Below are 12,652 nucleotides of genomic sequence, written 5' to 3' on the forward strand. Positions count from 1 at the left end.
CACAAAAATGTCATGAACTCTATTTAGAAAATGCACTGAGGCAAGTGCTTATAGCTGGAAGATGAGTTCTGTTTTGGGGCCTATTTCTCCCTTTCCATCTTGTGATCAGAGAATAAGGGACATAAATTTTAAACCAAGATAACCACATGGTAATTCAAGCAGAATACTGCTCCTAGTTAATTTAAAGACAGACGTGTTTTTATGATTAGAGGAAAACTGTATTTAAAAAAAAAAAACATAAACACACAATACTCTCCTTACTAGGTATACCAAAGCAATGAGGACAAACTAGGTATCAGACAGCAGAGTATCACGTGGCCTCTGACACTTCCTAGCTACTATCTAATCTTTGGGCAAGTTACTTGAACTACATATCTGGCTCTCATCTGTAGAGCAAGGGTTCTAAAACTTAGGAATGGTTAAAACAAGGCCTAAGAAGACTAGCTAGAATGGACTGTCCCAGGGATCTGCCACGGGTAGGTGGAAGACCTAACCCAGAGCAGCATCCGAGGGGTGGACAGGTGCCTGGGCAGGTCAGCAATACTAATGAAGACCCAGGGTACAGTGGTTTGGAGGGAAAGTATTTTCTGTCTCTGGAGTCAGAAGATGTTGTAGCCTAATCTTACACTGAGGTACTAGGTGTAAATAGGTTGTAGCCTAATCCTACACTGGGGTTTTAACTTTCTGAAAACCAGATGAGAAAATCTACTTAATAATTTGTAACTCACAGGCCACTTTCATCTCTGTATTTTGTGCAAGGGGCCAAGAGATGTTGCAATGGAAGCATGCTGTAAAGTCTTGGCAATGGGAATGGGACCTGTGAGTAGTAACAATTCCTTTATTTCTCCCAATACTTGTGCTCTGACAGGCTCTGCAGTAGGTGCTGAACAGAACATGACTCCTGTCCTCAATGAAACTGAAGTCCATCAGTGAGGCAGGTAAGCAGCTGGAACAATGAGTGCCGCTACTACAGAGGGTGAGGAGGAAGAGAGGAAGGGAAGCGCTCTTGAGAAAGAGGCTACACAGAATCAGTTAAGTCTCCTTAGAGGAAGTGATATCTGAGCACAGGCTGAAGGATGAGGAGGGCACACCCAGTGGAGCAGAAGCAGCATGTGTCCAGAGGCCCAGGATGAGAGAGCACCATGCTCTGGGGATGTAGTTAGGGGAGAGTGACAAGCTGATCAATGACCATGGGCACTCTGTGGGTTTGCTGGCCAAGGCTATCTGGGAATAATGACTACTTCCAGTCCTTGGCGACAGAGGCTCTTCCCGAACTCAGACGACCACAGGTCTAGCTGCAGAACTGCCAAAGCTTTCAGGTCCTGGGCAGTTGGCTTATCCAGCATACTCCTAAACAACCAGACTGCTCAGTGCCTGAACCTGGGACTCAAATGTTTGCCACCCCCAACTTGACAAGGTCACTTTTATGCTTGCCCAATAAAAAAGGGTGATGCAGGCCAGGTGTGGAGGCTCACATCTGTAATCCCAGCACTTTGGGAGGCTGAGGCAGGAGGGTCACTTTAGCCCAGGAGTTCCAGATCAGCCTGGGCAACATAGTGAGATCCCATCTCCACAAACTTCTTTTTTTTTAAAAAATAGCCTGGCATGGTGATACACACTTGTGGTCCCAGCTATTCAGGAGGCTGAGGTAGGAGAATCACTTGAACCCAGGTGGTTGAGGCTGCCGTGAGCCATGATCATTCCACTGCACTCTGGCCTAGGCAACAAAGTGAGGCTGTCTCAAAGAAAAAGTGTGTGTGTGGCCTGGCATGGTGGCTCACGCCTACAACCCCAGCACTTTGGAAGGCCAAGGTAGTTATATCACTTGAGGTCAGGAGTTCGAGACCAGCCTGACCAACATGGTGAAACCGTGTCTCTACTAAAACTACAAAAATTAGCCAGGCATGGTGGCGGGCGCCTGTAATCCCAGCTCCTCAGGAGGTTGAGGCAGGAGAAGTGCTTGAACCTGGAAGGCAGAGGTCACAGCAAGCCAAAATCACACCACTGCATTCCAGCCTAGACAACAAAGCAAGACCCCATCTCAAAAAAAAAAAAAAAAAAGTGTGCATGTGTCTGTGTGTGATACATGGCAGTACTCCTTGATACAAGATGCCCAGAGAGTACATGATCTGTATGCATGCTGATCTGTGTGACAACACCAGCCTGTGCCAGGTGATCCCTCTGCATGTCCCCAAACTATCTGCAAAATGGTGTGTGACTCAACAGGAGAAAGACATGCTACCAAGGCCACTCCTGGGTGGGTAGCCACCTTGCAGGTGAGGGATGCCCCCCAGGGAGTGAGAGTTACTGAGAGAGTTAACAGCCAGAATATATATGATGTCTGTATAGCACCAAAGTTCAAGAGTAAAGGTGGGGTACTTGGTAACTGGGTGAGTAGAAATTTGTAGTTGATTTAAGCACATGGCTGGGCAAGTCACTTGGTCTACTGGAGGGCCATGATCCATTGGTGACCTTGGTCGGAACCATTTCAGAGTGGTTCAACCCATAGGTGTCTCTGGCTTATTGGTTAATTGATCATGTCCATAACTCCAAATAAGATGGAGAGCATACTTAGACTCTACTTAAACTGTATGTTATGGGCTGAGCTGTGCCCCATCCCCCAAATTCATATGTTGAAGTCCTAACTCCCAGTACCTCAGGATGTGACTATATTTGGAGATCAAGTCTTTAAAGAGGTAATTAAATTAAAATGAGGTCATCAGGATGGGTCCTAATCCAATCTAACTGGCATCCTCATAAGATACAAAGACATTTATACAAAGGGAGAAGATGGGCCATCAACAAGGAGAGAGGCCTCAGAAGAGACTAACTTGCCAATACTTTGATCTCAAACTTCTACATAAGAAGAGACACAGACATATATAGAGGAAAAATCATGTGAAGACACAGGGAGGAGACAGCCATCAACAAGCCTAGGAGCGAGGCCTCAGAAGAAACTAACCTTGACCTTAGACTTCTAGTCTCTAGACTTTGAGAAAAAATAAATTTTCTGTTAGTTAAGCCACTCAGTCTGTGGTATGTTACGGCAACCCTGGCAATACACTGTAAAACAGGAAAAAAACTATCTAGATCTAGTGCACAGGGACCTGACTTGAGCCACCTTGAAGGAGAACCACAGCAACCTGGCCAGTCCCCAGATTTGAGTCCATTCATGGACTTATTTTCTCCTCGAAAGGAGAGCCAGGCAGTCCTCAAGTAAGGATCCTTCATAACGTTACAAGTACATCCTATAAATCTTCCATGTGGGATCAACTGAGATTACTATAATTTCCACAAAGGAAGAAGGGAAATAGCCAGAACTTTTGAGGAGGATTAGGCATTGGTTTTGAGAAATTCTTTGGTTCCTGATTACAGCTGTGATCTACCAGAGGGTGACACTTAGAAATGAGGCTTAAATTCATCTCACTAGGGATCCAGTAGGCCTGTAAAAATCTGCAGTTGTCTTCCCCGTTGCTGAGTGCGTCCTTGGGATAGGTTTATTCTGCAACTGATAGAATCCACAGTTGGACTTCATGTCTTAGGGAATGAGAACTGTTATGGTAATTAAGGGCTAGGTGAAAATTGCTGGAACTTCTCCCACCCCACCAAAACTGTAAACTAAAATCAGTATTAATCCCTAGAAGATCAAAGAGATCTGCCGCCATGAAAAACCTGAAACATCCATGAGCATCTTTCATGTAGTCTTACCTCACTTTCCTCTTTGGCTTAAGCAGAACGCAGATGGGTCTTACAGAATGATGGAAGGTTAATGTATTAATTAGCCAGGGATTCTTCCAGAGGTGGTTTCTCATTTGGAGCACTACAGCACCTCGCATCAGTACTACAGAGGTGGCAAAATCTGTTTTTTTCTATCCCAGTGAATGGCGAACACACAAGTAGGTTTCTATCTACTGGCAAAGAAAGTCATGCAGCTTCACTGTTTTGCCTCATTGTTCTGTTGTCATTCTGCTTCAGCGACACTACTGAGTCTACAGGAACCTTCATTATCTCACTATCTTGCAGGATATTGTTCTGGTCTACTACACTGAAGGCATTATGATAGGACTTACACAGCAGAAGGTGGTGTGTACTCTGGGTGTCATACTAAGACACAGGCATGTCAGATGGTGACAGATAAAACCATTCAAAATACAGCTGGCTTGGTGCACAGGAAAAAGTTCATCTAAAAGGAAAGTCAAGGTTTTTACATCTTATATCCCTTACTAGTAAGAAATAGGCACAAACATCAATGACCATGTTTGCGTGTTTCTCTGACTGATATGAGAGACCTGAAAAAGTAATAGTTTCACTCACCTGTTATGAGTAGATAAAAATTTGTGCCTAATCAGTGGCTCTATGGAATAGACTGGTACTAGCCAGAAGTGAATGAATGTAATGACATCACCTAACTCAGGGTGGAAAAGAAAAGTCTGTCAAGTGTGCTGGCTAATGAGTGGTATATTTTGGGTCGATGTGGCCTATGAGAGGAAATGGCCTGAGAAACAAATACATACTGATTCACTGGCAGTGGTTAATAGTTTGAAGAGAGGGTCATCAAGGACTGGTGACATGAACATTTGGGGAAAAGTTATATAGAGTGTGAGAATATTGATGTCTTTTGTGAAAGTTCTCCAAAGGGCCCTGTCTTAGTCTATTGTGTTGCTATAACAAAATACCACGAACTAGAATAAAAAATAGAAATTTACGTTCTCACGGTTCTGGAGGATGGGAAGTCAAAGATTAAGGCATGAGCAGGTCTGGTGAGGGTCTGATCTCTGTTTCCAAGATGGTGCCTTGAACACTGAGTCCTCCAGAGGGAAGGAATGCTGTATCCTCACATGGCAGAAGGAGGAAGGGCAAAAAGGGACAAACTTCCTCCATCAAGCCCTTTTATAACAATATTAACCTATTTATGAAGGCAGAACTTTCTCCACCTTGCAACACTGTTGCATTGGGGACCATTTCCAATATGTGAATTTTGGGGGATACATTCACACCACATCAAGCCCCATTCAGGAGAGGTTCTTATCATGAGTTAGACAAGGTGACCTACCCCATGGATGCTGGCTGGCCTTTTTCCCTAGCTGCCAAAGGACCTGCTCAAAGGGCTCATAAACAGTGTCGCTATGGAAGCATGGATGTGTGTTCTGCTAAGGCTCAACGCAGACTTAACCTAACCAAGACTGAGCTTTGCCAAATGCCCAATTTGCCAGCAATAGCAATTAATCTGAGCCTCCCTACCAACTTTCATTTCACAGGGAGATGGGCCAGTGGTTGTGGGTAGATTACATTTGATCTCTTTCATCACAGAAAGGCAATGGCTTATCTTCACTGAAGTGAAGCCTTCCTCTGGAGTTGGATATGCCTTGTATGCCTGCCATGTTTCTGCCATCCACAACATCCATAGACTTCAGGAAGGCCTCATTTGCCATCACAACCACTGCAATTCTGACAAAGCAGCTCATTTTACAGGCAACAAAATAAGACAGTGGGCTTACAAAATTCAGTGGTCTTACAAACAATCAAACGCAGCTCAACTGTAGCTGGCCTTACTCAATGGTGGAAAGGTCTATTGAAAATTCAGTTACAATGCAAATTATGAGACAGGACCTTGTAGAACTGGAGTAAGGTCCTCAGGGATGCACTATAGGCTCTGACCAGCAGAACAATATGTGCTACCTTGGCCAGATACGTGGTTCCTAGAATGAAGGACTGGAAAAGGGAGATGACCACCTCAGCAAACGTTTACTTTCCATCCCCACAACTCTGCTTCCTTAGTACTCAAAGGATGATTATAACACAGACGATAACAATGAATCGGGCTAAAAGTTTAAAGTACCATGTGATTATTTCAGGCTCTTTGTGGTGCTAGACAAACAGGCCAAAGGGGACTTGAAATGTTGGTTCATGCTGAGATGAATAGGAGGAGAGAGGTATATGGACAAAATAAAAAGGAATGTGAAGGGCTCTACCTGGTGAAGCATATCCAGTGCTAAAAATTAATTAAAACAATGGCAATCCCATCAAGGCAGGACCACTGGCAGCTCAAATCCTGGGGGGATAAAGGTAAAGAATGCTAATCAAGTGAGTTACAGGCTAAGAACACAGGAAAAACAAAATAAATAGAGGAGGGAAGATACAAACATCAACTACTTATTTCACAGTTACAGGAGCTGGAATGGTAGCATCTATCTACCTCATTGTCTCCTTTGCTGCATCATGTATTTATTTATATTTCAGTTACATTTTGGCTTTCTGTTTCCCTTCTATTTAAGGTTTGTTGGCAGTAGTTCACTTCATAATTTAGTTGAAAAATTAACAAATATGGGCTGGGAATGAACTAGAAGGACAGGAAACATCACTTAGAAATTCTGGACTTGGAGCTGTGAGTTGAGACTCTGGGTCATCTCTTTTGGAGGATATCTGGTGGGCACATTTCCTTTGTAGTTGGGAAAGTCATGCTGTTAGGCAATAGCTTATTGTCACTGATTAGGAAAGTTATTAGTGGATATTTGTAACTTGTGTCCACCCACTGAAAATTGTTGACGATCATCCTGTTTTGATGACTTTCCACATTTTGTAAGTGTCATTTTCCCAAGGTAAAAGCCAAACATTTTGCCTCCGCTGACTCACTTGTAACTAGAAGACAGCCATGAAATCTAGCTTTGCCTTGTGGTGGACTCAAAAGGAAAAAAACAGCAGAAGGTTGTGGCCATAGGCCGGGCAGTCAATCTGGGCAGGATGGGGCAGAGGGTGATGCTCAGCAAAGCTTCTGATACGTGGTCCTAAGCATCACAAGGGGCATGTCTCCAAAGCTGTCCCCGAGTCACGCCTGAGGCTGTTCTGTGTAGCTTCACAACACGGCTTTCTGAAATCCTGTAAGCTATCTAATATCTTTAATCAACTTCTCCGCTTAAAAGCCAGACCCACTCTGGCTAGTCTCAGGCAGAGAAAAAGTGAAATAAAGAATGTCAAGCAACTAAGGTTCCTGACCACACAGGGTTTCAAGCTGGGAGCTATCGCATTTTTGCCTTCAAAAGGCCACTCTGGCAGCAGAGGTGTGGATGAATTAAGAGAAAAATCACAGGCTGTGGCAGTAATTTAAGAGCCAATCAAGACGGGCCTTGACCAAGAGAGTGACAAAAGGAAAAATGAAAATCAGAGGGAAAAGGCAAAAACCACAAACCTAAACTATAAATATGCAGTTTTGTCAGTAAGCACATAAAAATACAAAGAAAAATAAAAATTAAAAAGCACAGTATCTCCTTTTTTGTGATTTTTTGCCTGTCAGTCTGGCAAAAATTAAAAACATTCGTAATACCCAATATTGGCAAGGTTAAAAGGAAAAATATTAGTGAGCTAGAATTGATGGGCATTGACAGTCAAGTCTTTTAAAAAAAAAAAACCTTGTATCACGTATTTTTTTACTGAATCTACCGAAATAATTTTTCAGGTAACTCTTAAAAACAATGAGGCTACCGGCAATGACTGTAGTATGCTGCTTTTTGACTGAGTTTGAGAATAATTTTTATACTCCTTTGTATCATATACTTGGAAAAACAGGCTCCAAGTCATTTATGCAAATTGTTCATACAGAAAACTCAAAGCATAAAAATATTACAGCAATGAGCAAAGTCACCAGCCTAGAGACTTTGGCTTATCCAGGGTTATATATTAAGCATATATACCCATGCTGATACATATTCCATTATATGGATCTAGAAATGGAAAAAAAGTGAAGGAACTCATGCAAATGAGGAAAGATATCCAATTTACACAAAAGCATAAAGCATCCACATTAATCCAAACTAACTACACAGAAACAACAACTCTATTTTCAGGGAACAGGAGACACAGAACTGAAGACTGAGGAGGAAATAGGCAAGGCTTTCTGGTTAGTGGATTTGAATGTGGTTTTCAAACAGGTTTAAAAGACAACAGGATCAGCTGAAAACAGGCAGTTAGATAAACGTATAGAGAGATGTTTTTGGTGATGCTGTTAATAAACAATATAAGATGGTGGTATGCCATGACGCATCCCTCTTGTCTCTGCAGGTGTCTAGATCTACACAGCCTACAACACAATGAACCTCAGTCATCTGCGAAAAGCAATCTTGTGGTTGAGCTACGTCAACAATGCTCATACCTTTTAGAAATTGACAGTTTAGTAAGAGTCTAAGCATTTATTAACCAATCCCTACTGAAATACCAATGACATTCTTCACAGAAATAGAAAAAGATAACACTAAAAATTATATGGAACCACAAAAGATCCAAATAGCCAAAGCAATTCTGAGTGAAAGAATAAAGCTGGAAACATCATACTACCTGATTTTAAAATATACTACAAAGCTAAAAAAAAAAAAAATATATATACTACAAAGCTATAGCAACCACAATAGCATAGTATGGTTATAAAAAACAGACACATAGACCAACATAACAGAATAGAGAACCCAGAAATAAGTTCACTTATTTAGAGCCAACTGATTTTTAACAAAGGTACCAAGAACACACATTAGGGGAAAGAACACTTTCTTTAAAAAACGCTGCTGGGAAAACTGGATATTCATATGCAGAAGAATAAAACTGGGCCACTATCTCTCACTGGATACAAAAATCAACTCGAAATGGATTAAAGACTTGAATATAAGACCCAAACCTAGAAAACTACTATAAAACTACTAGAAGAAAACTAGAAAACTGCTAGAAGAAAACTCAGGGTAAACTTCAAGATATTGGTCTGGCATGGATTTTGTGAGTAAGATTTCAAAAGCAGAGGCCATAAAAAGAAAAATAGAAAAATGGGCTATAGCAAACTAAAAATCTTCTATAGAGCAAAGGAAACAAGAGTGAAGAGACAACCTGTAGAATGGGAGACAATATTTGCAAACTATCCATCTGACAAGCGACTAATGTTCATAATATACAAAACCCAAATAACTCAATAGCAAAAAGCAATTCTGATTTTAAAACGTGCAAAGGATTTGAGTATTTCTCAGAAGAAGACATACACACGGCCAACAAGTACATCAAAAATTGCTTAACATTATTAATCATCAGGGAAATGCAAATCAAAACCACAATGAGATATCTCACCAAAGTTAGGAAGGGCTTTATCAAAAAGATGAAAACTAACAAGTGCTGGCAAGGATGTGAAGAAAAGGAACTCATATATATATGGTTCATGGGAATTTAAATTAGTGTAGTCATTATGGAGAATAACATGGAGGTTCCTCAAAAACCTGCAAATAGAATTACTGTGTGATCCAGCAATCTCCCTCCTAGGTATTTTAACAAAGGAGGAAAATCAGTATATTGAAGAGATATCTGTACTCCCTTGTTTATTGTAGTACTACTCACGATAGCTAAGATATGGAATCAATCTAAATGTTTACCACCAGGTCAATGCATAAAGAAAATGTGCTATGTACATATACACAATGGAATACTATCAGCAATATATACATTAAAAAAATAAAATCTGTCATTCATGGTGACATGGGAGGAGGGCAAGGAAGTGCTGGGTAGAGAAAGGCAGGGTCCCTGGTAAGGGCTCCACTCTTAGGCCTATGCCCACAGACCTAGGTAAGGACAGCCACTCCTGTTTTCATCCCCAAACGCTGCGTCTTCCAAGACCACCCTGGCCCACCATGCCCCCAATCCTGTGCCCGAGACCCTAGCAGGCACACACACAGATGGCTGGGTATCAAGAGGAGCAGAGAAATGGAAGAGCAGGCCAACAAGCATCAGCAGACTCTGCAGGCCATCGACAGTGGAATAATGTGAAATTCCGCCAGGGGAGGGGGGAGTCAGAGAGTCTGGCAGCTGGGCGGCCCAACTCCAGGGGAGGACCACCTTCCCACTCACATCCCTGTGAGCCCTGTGAGCTACCTCCACTCTTAAACCTTGCACCCATTCTCCAAGCCCAGGTGTGATCCAATTTTTCCGGTACACCAAGGAAAGAACCCGGGATACAGAAAGCCCTCTGTCCTTGAAATAAAGCAGAGGGCCTAACTGAGCTGATTAACACAAGCCGCCTGCCGATGGCTAAACTGAAAAAGCACATTGTAACACATGCCCAATGGGGCTTCAGGAGCTGGAAACACTCAACCCTAGATGCTGCTGCGTAGGGTCCGAGCCAGTGTTACTGCCGTCTACATGTTCCCCTAGGGGTTTGAGCTGCGGGGCCACACCCCCATCACAAGTCCTGTGAGAGGGATAAGGGATCTTTTCAATGGCAACATGAATGAGCCCAAAGGAAATTCAGTGAAGTTAAGTCAGGCACATATACACGATGGAATACTATTCAGCCATAAAAAGGAATGAATTAATGGCATTCGCAGCAACCTGTATGGGACTAGAGATTATTATTCTAAGTGAAGTAACTCAGGAATAGAAACCCAAACTCATAAGTGGGAGCTAAACTATGGGGATCCAAAGGCATAAGAAAGGCACAATAGACTTTGAGGACTCGGAGTGAAAGGTGGGAAGGGAGTGAGATAAAAGATTACAAATCATGTTCAGTATATACTGCTTGGGTGATGAGTGCACCGAAGTCTCACAAATCACCACTAAAGAACTAACTGGTACAACAAAAAATATATATAAAGAAAAAAATAGAGATATATAGACATATTAAAATTTAATGATGTAATCAGAAGAAAAATAAATATCATGTTCTCACTCACATGTAGAAGCTATTTATATAAAAAAAAATTGAGCTCATACAATTATAGAGAATTGTGGGTATTAGAAGGCTAGGAAGGATAGGGAAAGGAAGGATAAGGAGAGGTTAGTTAATGGATATAAAATTACCACTAGAGTAGGTTCTAGTGTTCTATAGCACTATAAGGTCAAAAATGGTTAACATTAATTTATTGTATATTTTCAAAAAACCAGAAGTGAGGATTTTAAATGCTCACAACACAAAGAAATGATAAATGTTCTGGTGATATATATGCTAATTACTCTAATTTGAAAATTACACTTTGTATACATTGTATACACGTATGGAAATATCCTATAAATATGTACAATTACTACATGTCTACTAAAAATAAAAAAGAAAAACTTAAAAACTAAAAAAAAAATCCTTTAAAGAATTTACAGTTTCCTTAGGAATGTTTTATTTGCTATTTTTATACGTTTTGCCTATCATTAAAAGTCCTGACGGTTCTTTGATTAATTTTCTTTACCCAAACAAAGTATCTTCATTAGGACATATTTTTTAAATGTATCACTACACTAACATGACAGTCAGAATCAAACATAATTGCCATCTCTACAGAGCAGAAATTCTATTTATTTTTTGTTCAAAATCAAAGCACTCTGTGCCTACCTTTTAAGGACAAGGGACTGGATCTCGTGAATTCTGCATTTGATGGCCTGTGCTGTTTGCGAACTTCCAAGTACTCCTGAACTCTTGAAGCAATGGTTTCTTTTAAGAGTAAACAGACTTCCTAAAGTAAATAAAAAATTAGATATAAGCTTCCAATTTAAATGCAAAAAAGTTAACATGATATATATTAAAAGTCAACAATGAACATTTCATTTTGTTTGCTTTTTAATTTAGTTATGAATGTTGAATGTCATGTGTGCTCATGGATAACACTGCAGATTTAAATTTGCTACTGAAGTTTGCTCAAAACCGTGATGTTGCCTCACTGTGTGATCTAGGAAAGTCATTTCATTTCTTTCTGCCTCAGTTTCACATTTCTAAAAGAAAGATAAAAACACTTCAATGTGAACATCTGGGTGAGGAGGTAATAAAATAAGTGCAGTAAAGAACACTTTCATATAAATATCAATCAGCTGTACTGTGACACATAGAAGAAGTATGTCAAGAAGAGCCAACACTGGCTCGCAGCAAGGGCCCCAAGGAAACACCAGTGTGGCCAGCCAGGGGACAGTAGACAGGGACGGGGCCAGGAGTAAGGGCATATTCATCCACTGCTGGTACGACAGCCTGGGGAACTCAGACCACAGCCCCGGTCAGCAGCGAGCAGCCCCTCATGGTTTCAGGAGACTGTTTCATGTATATAAGCACAGTGTTGCTAGATATTCCAATTTGTTCAAAAGGAGTCAGAAATAGTAATTTTTACGGAAAATATCCCATATTTCAAACTTGGTTTAAAAATGTTTTTAAATCTAAACACATTGGCTGGGCGTGGTGGCTCAAGCCTGTAATCCCAGCACTGTGGGAGGCCCAGGTGGGTGGATCATGAGGTCAGGATTTCGAGACCAGCCTGACAAACATGATGAAACCCCGGCCCTACTAAAAATACAAAAATCAGCCAGGCATGCTGGTGTGTGCCTCTAATCCCAGCTACTCAGGAGGCTGAGGCAAGAGAATTGCTTGAATCCAGGAGTTGGAGGTTGCAGTGAGCCAAGATCACACCACTGCACTCCAGCCTGGACAACTGAGTGAGACACCACCTCGGGAAAAAAAAAAAAAATCTAAACACCATTATTAAAACCTAAACAACATCATTAATTAGTTTCTGGTCTTGGGTTTACAAATCTACTGAAGAAGGAAAGTGTTGAGCAGTGAGTTAAGCAGCGAACTGGAAATCACTAATGTTATTTTCCTTCTAACGCTCTTGTTGATGACACTGTATATGCCTGTTTGTTTTCGTAAAAATGCACTACA

The 12,652-nt window shown here is 41.3% G+C and overlaps 1 protein-coding gene across 1 annotated transcript in view; it reads right to left on the reverse strand.

Annotated features, from left to right (window-relative positions):
* Positions 1 to 12,652, reverse strand: part of SLX4IP (SLX4 interacting protein) — a 199,322-nt gene that overhangs the window by 68,175 nt on the left and 118,495 nt on the right. The window contains exon 4 of the mRNA XM_032295418.1: positions 11,342 to 11,462. Within this exon, the coding sequence (XP_032151309.1) occupies positions 11,342 to 11,462 (121 nt within the window). The remainder of the gene's footprint in view (positions 1 to 11,341; positions 11,463 to 12,652) is intronic.

This window comes from Sapajus apella, unplaced genomic scaffold (genome assembly GCF_009761245.1).
Source record: "Sapajus apella isolate SASKATOON/1434 unplaced genomic scaffold, GSC_monkey_1.0 scaffold33, whole genome shotgun sequence".
In the NCBI taxonomy this organism is placed as follows: Eukaryota; Metazoa; Chordata; class Mammalia; order Primates; family Cebidae; genus Sapajus; species Sapajus apella.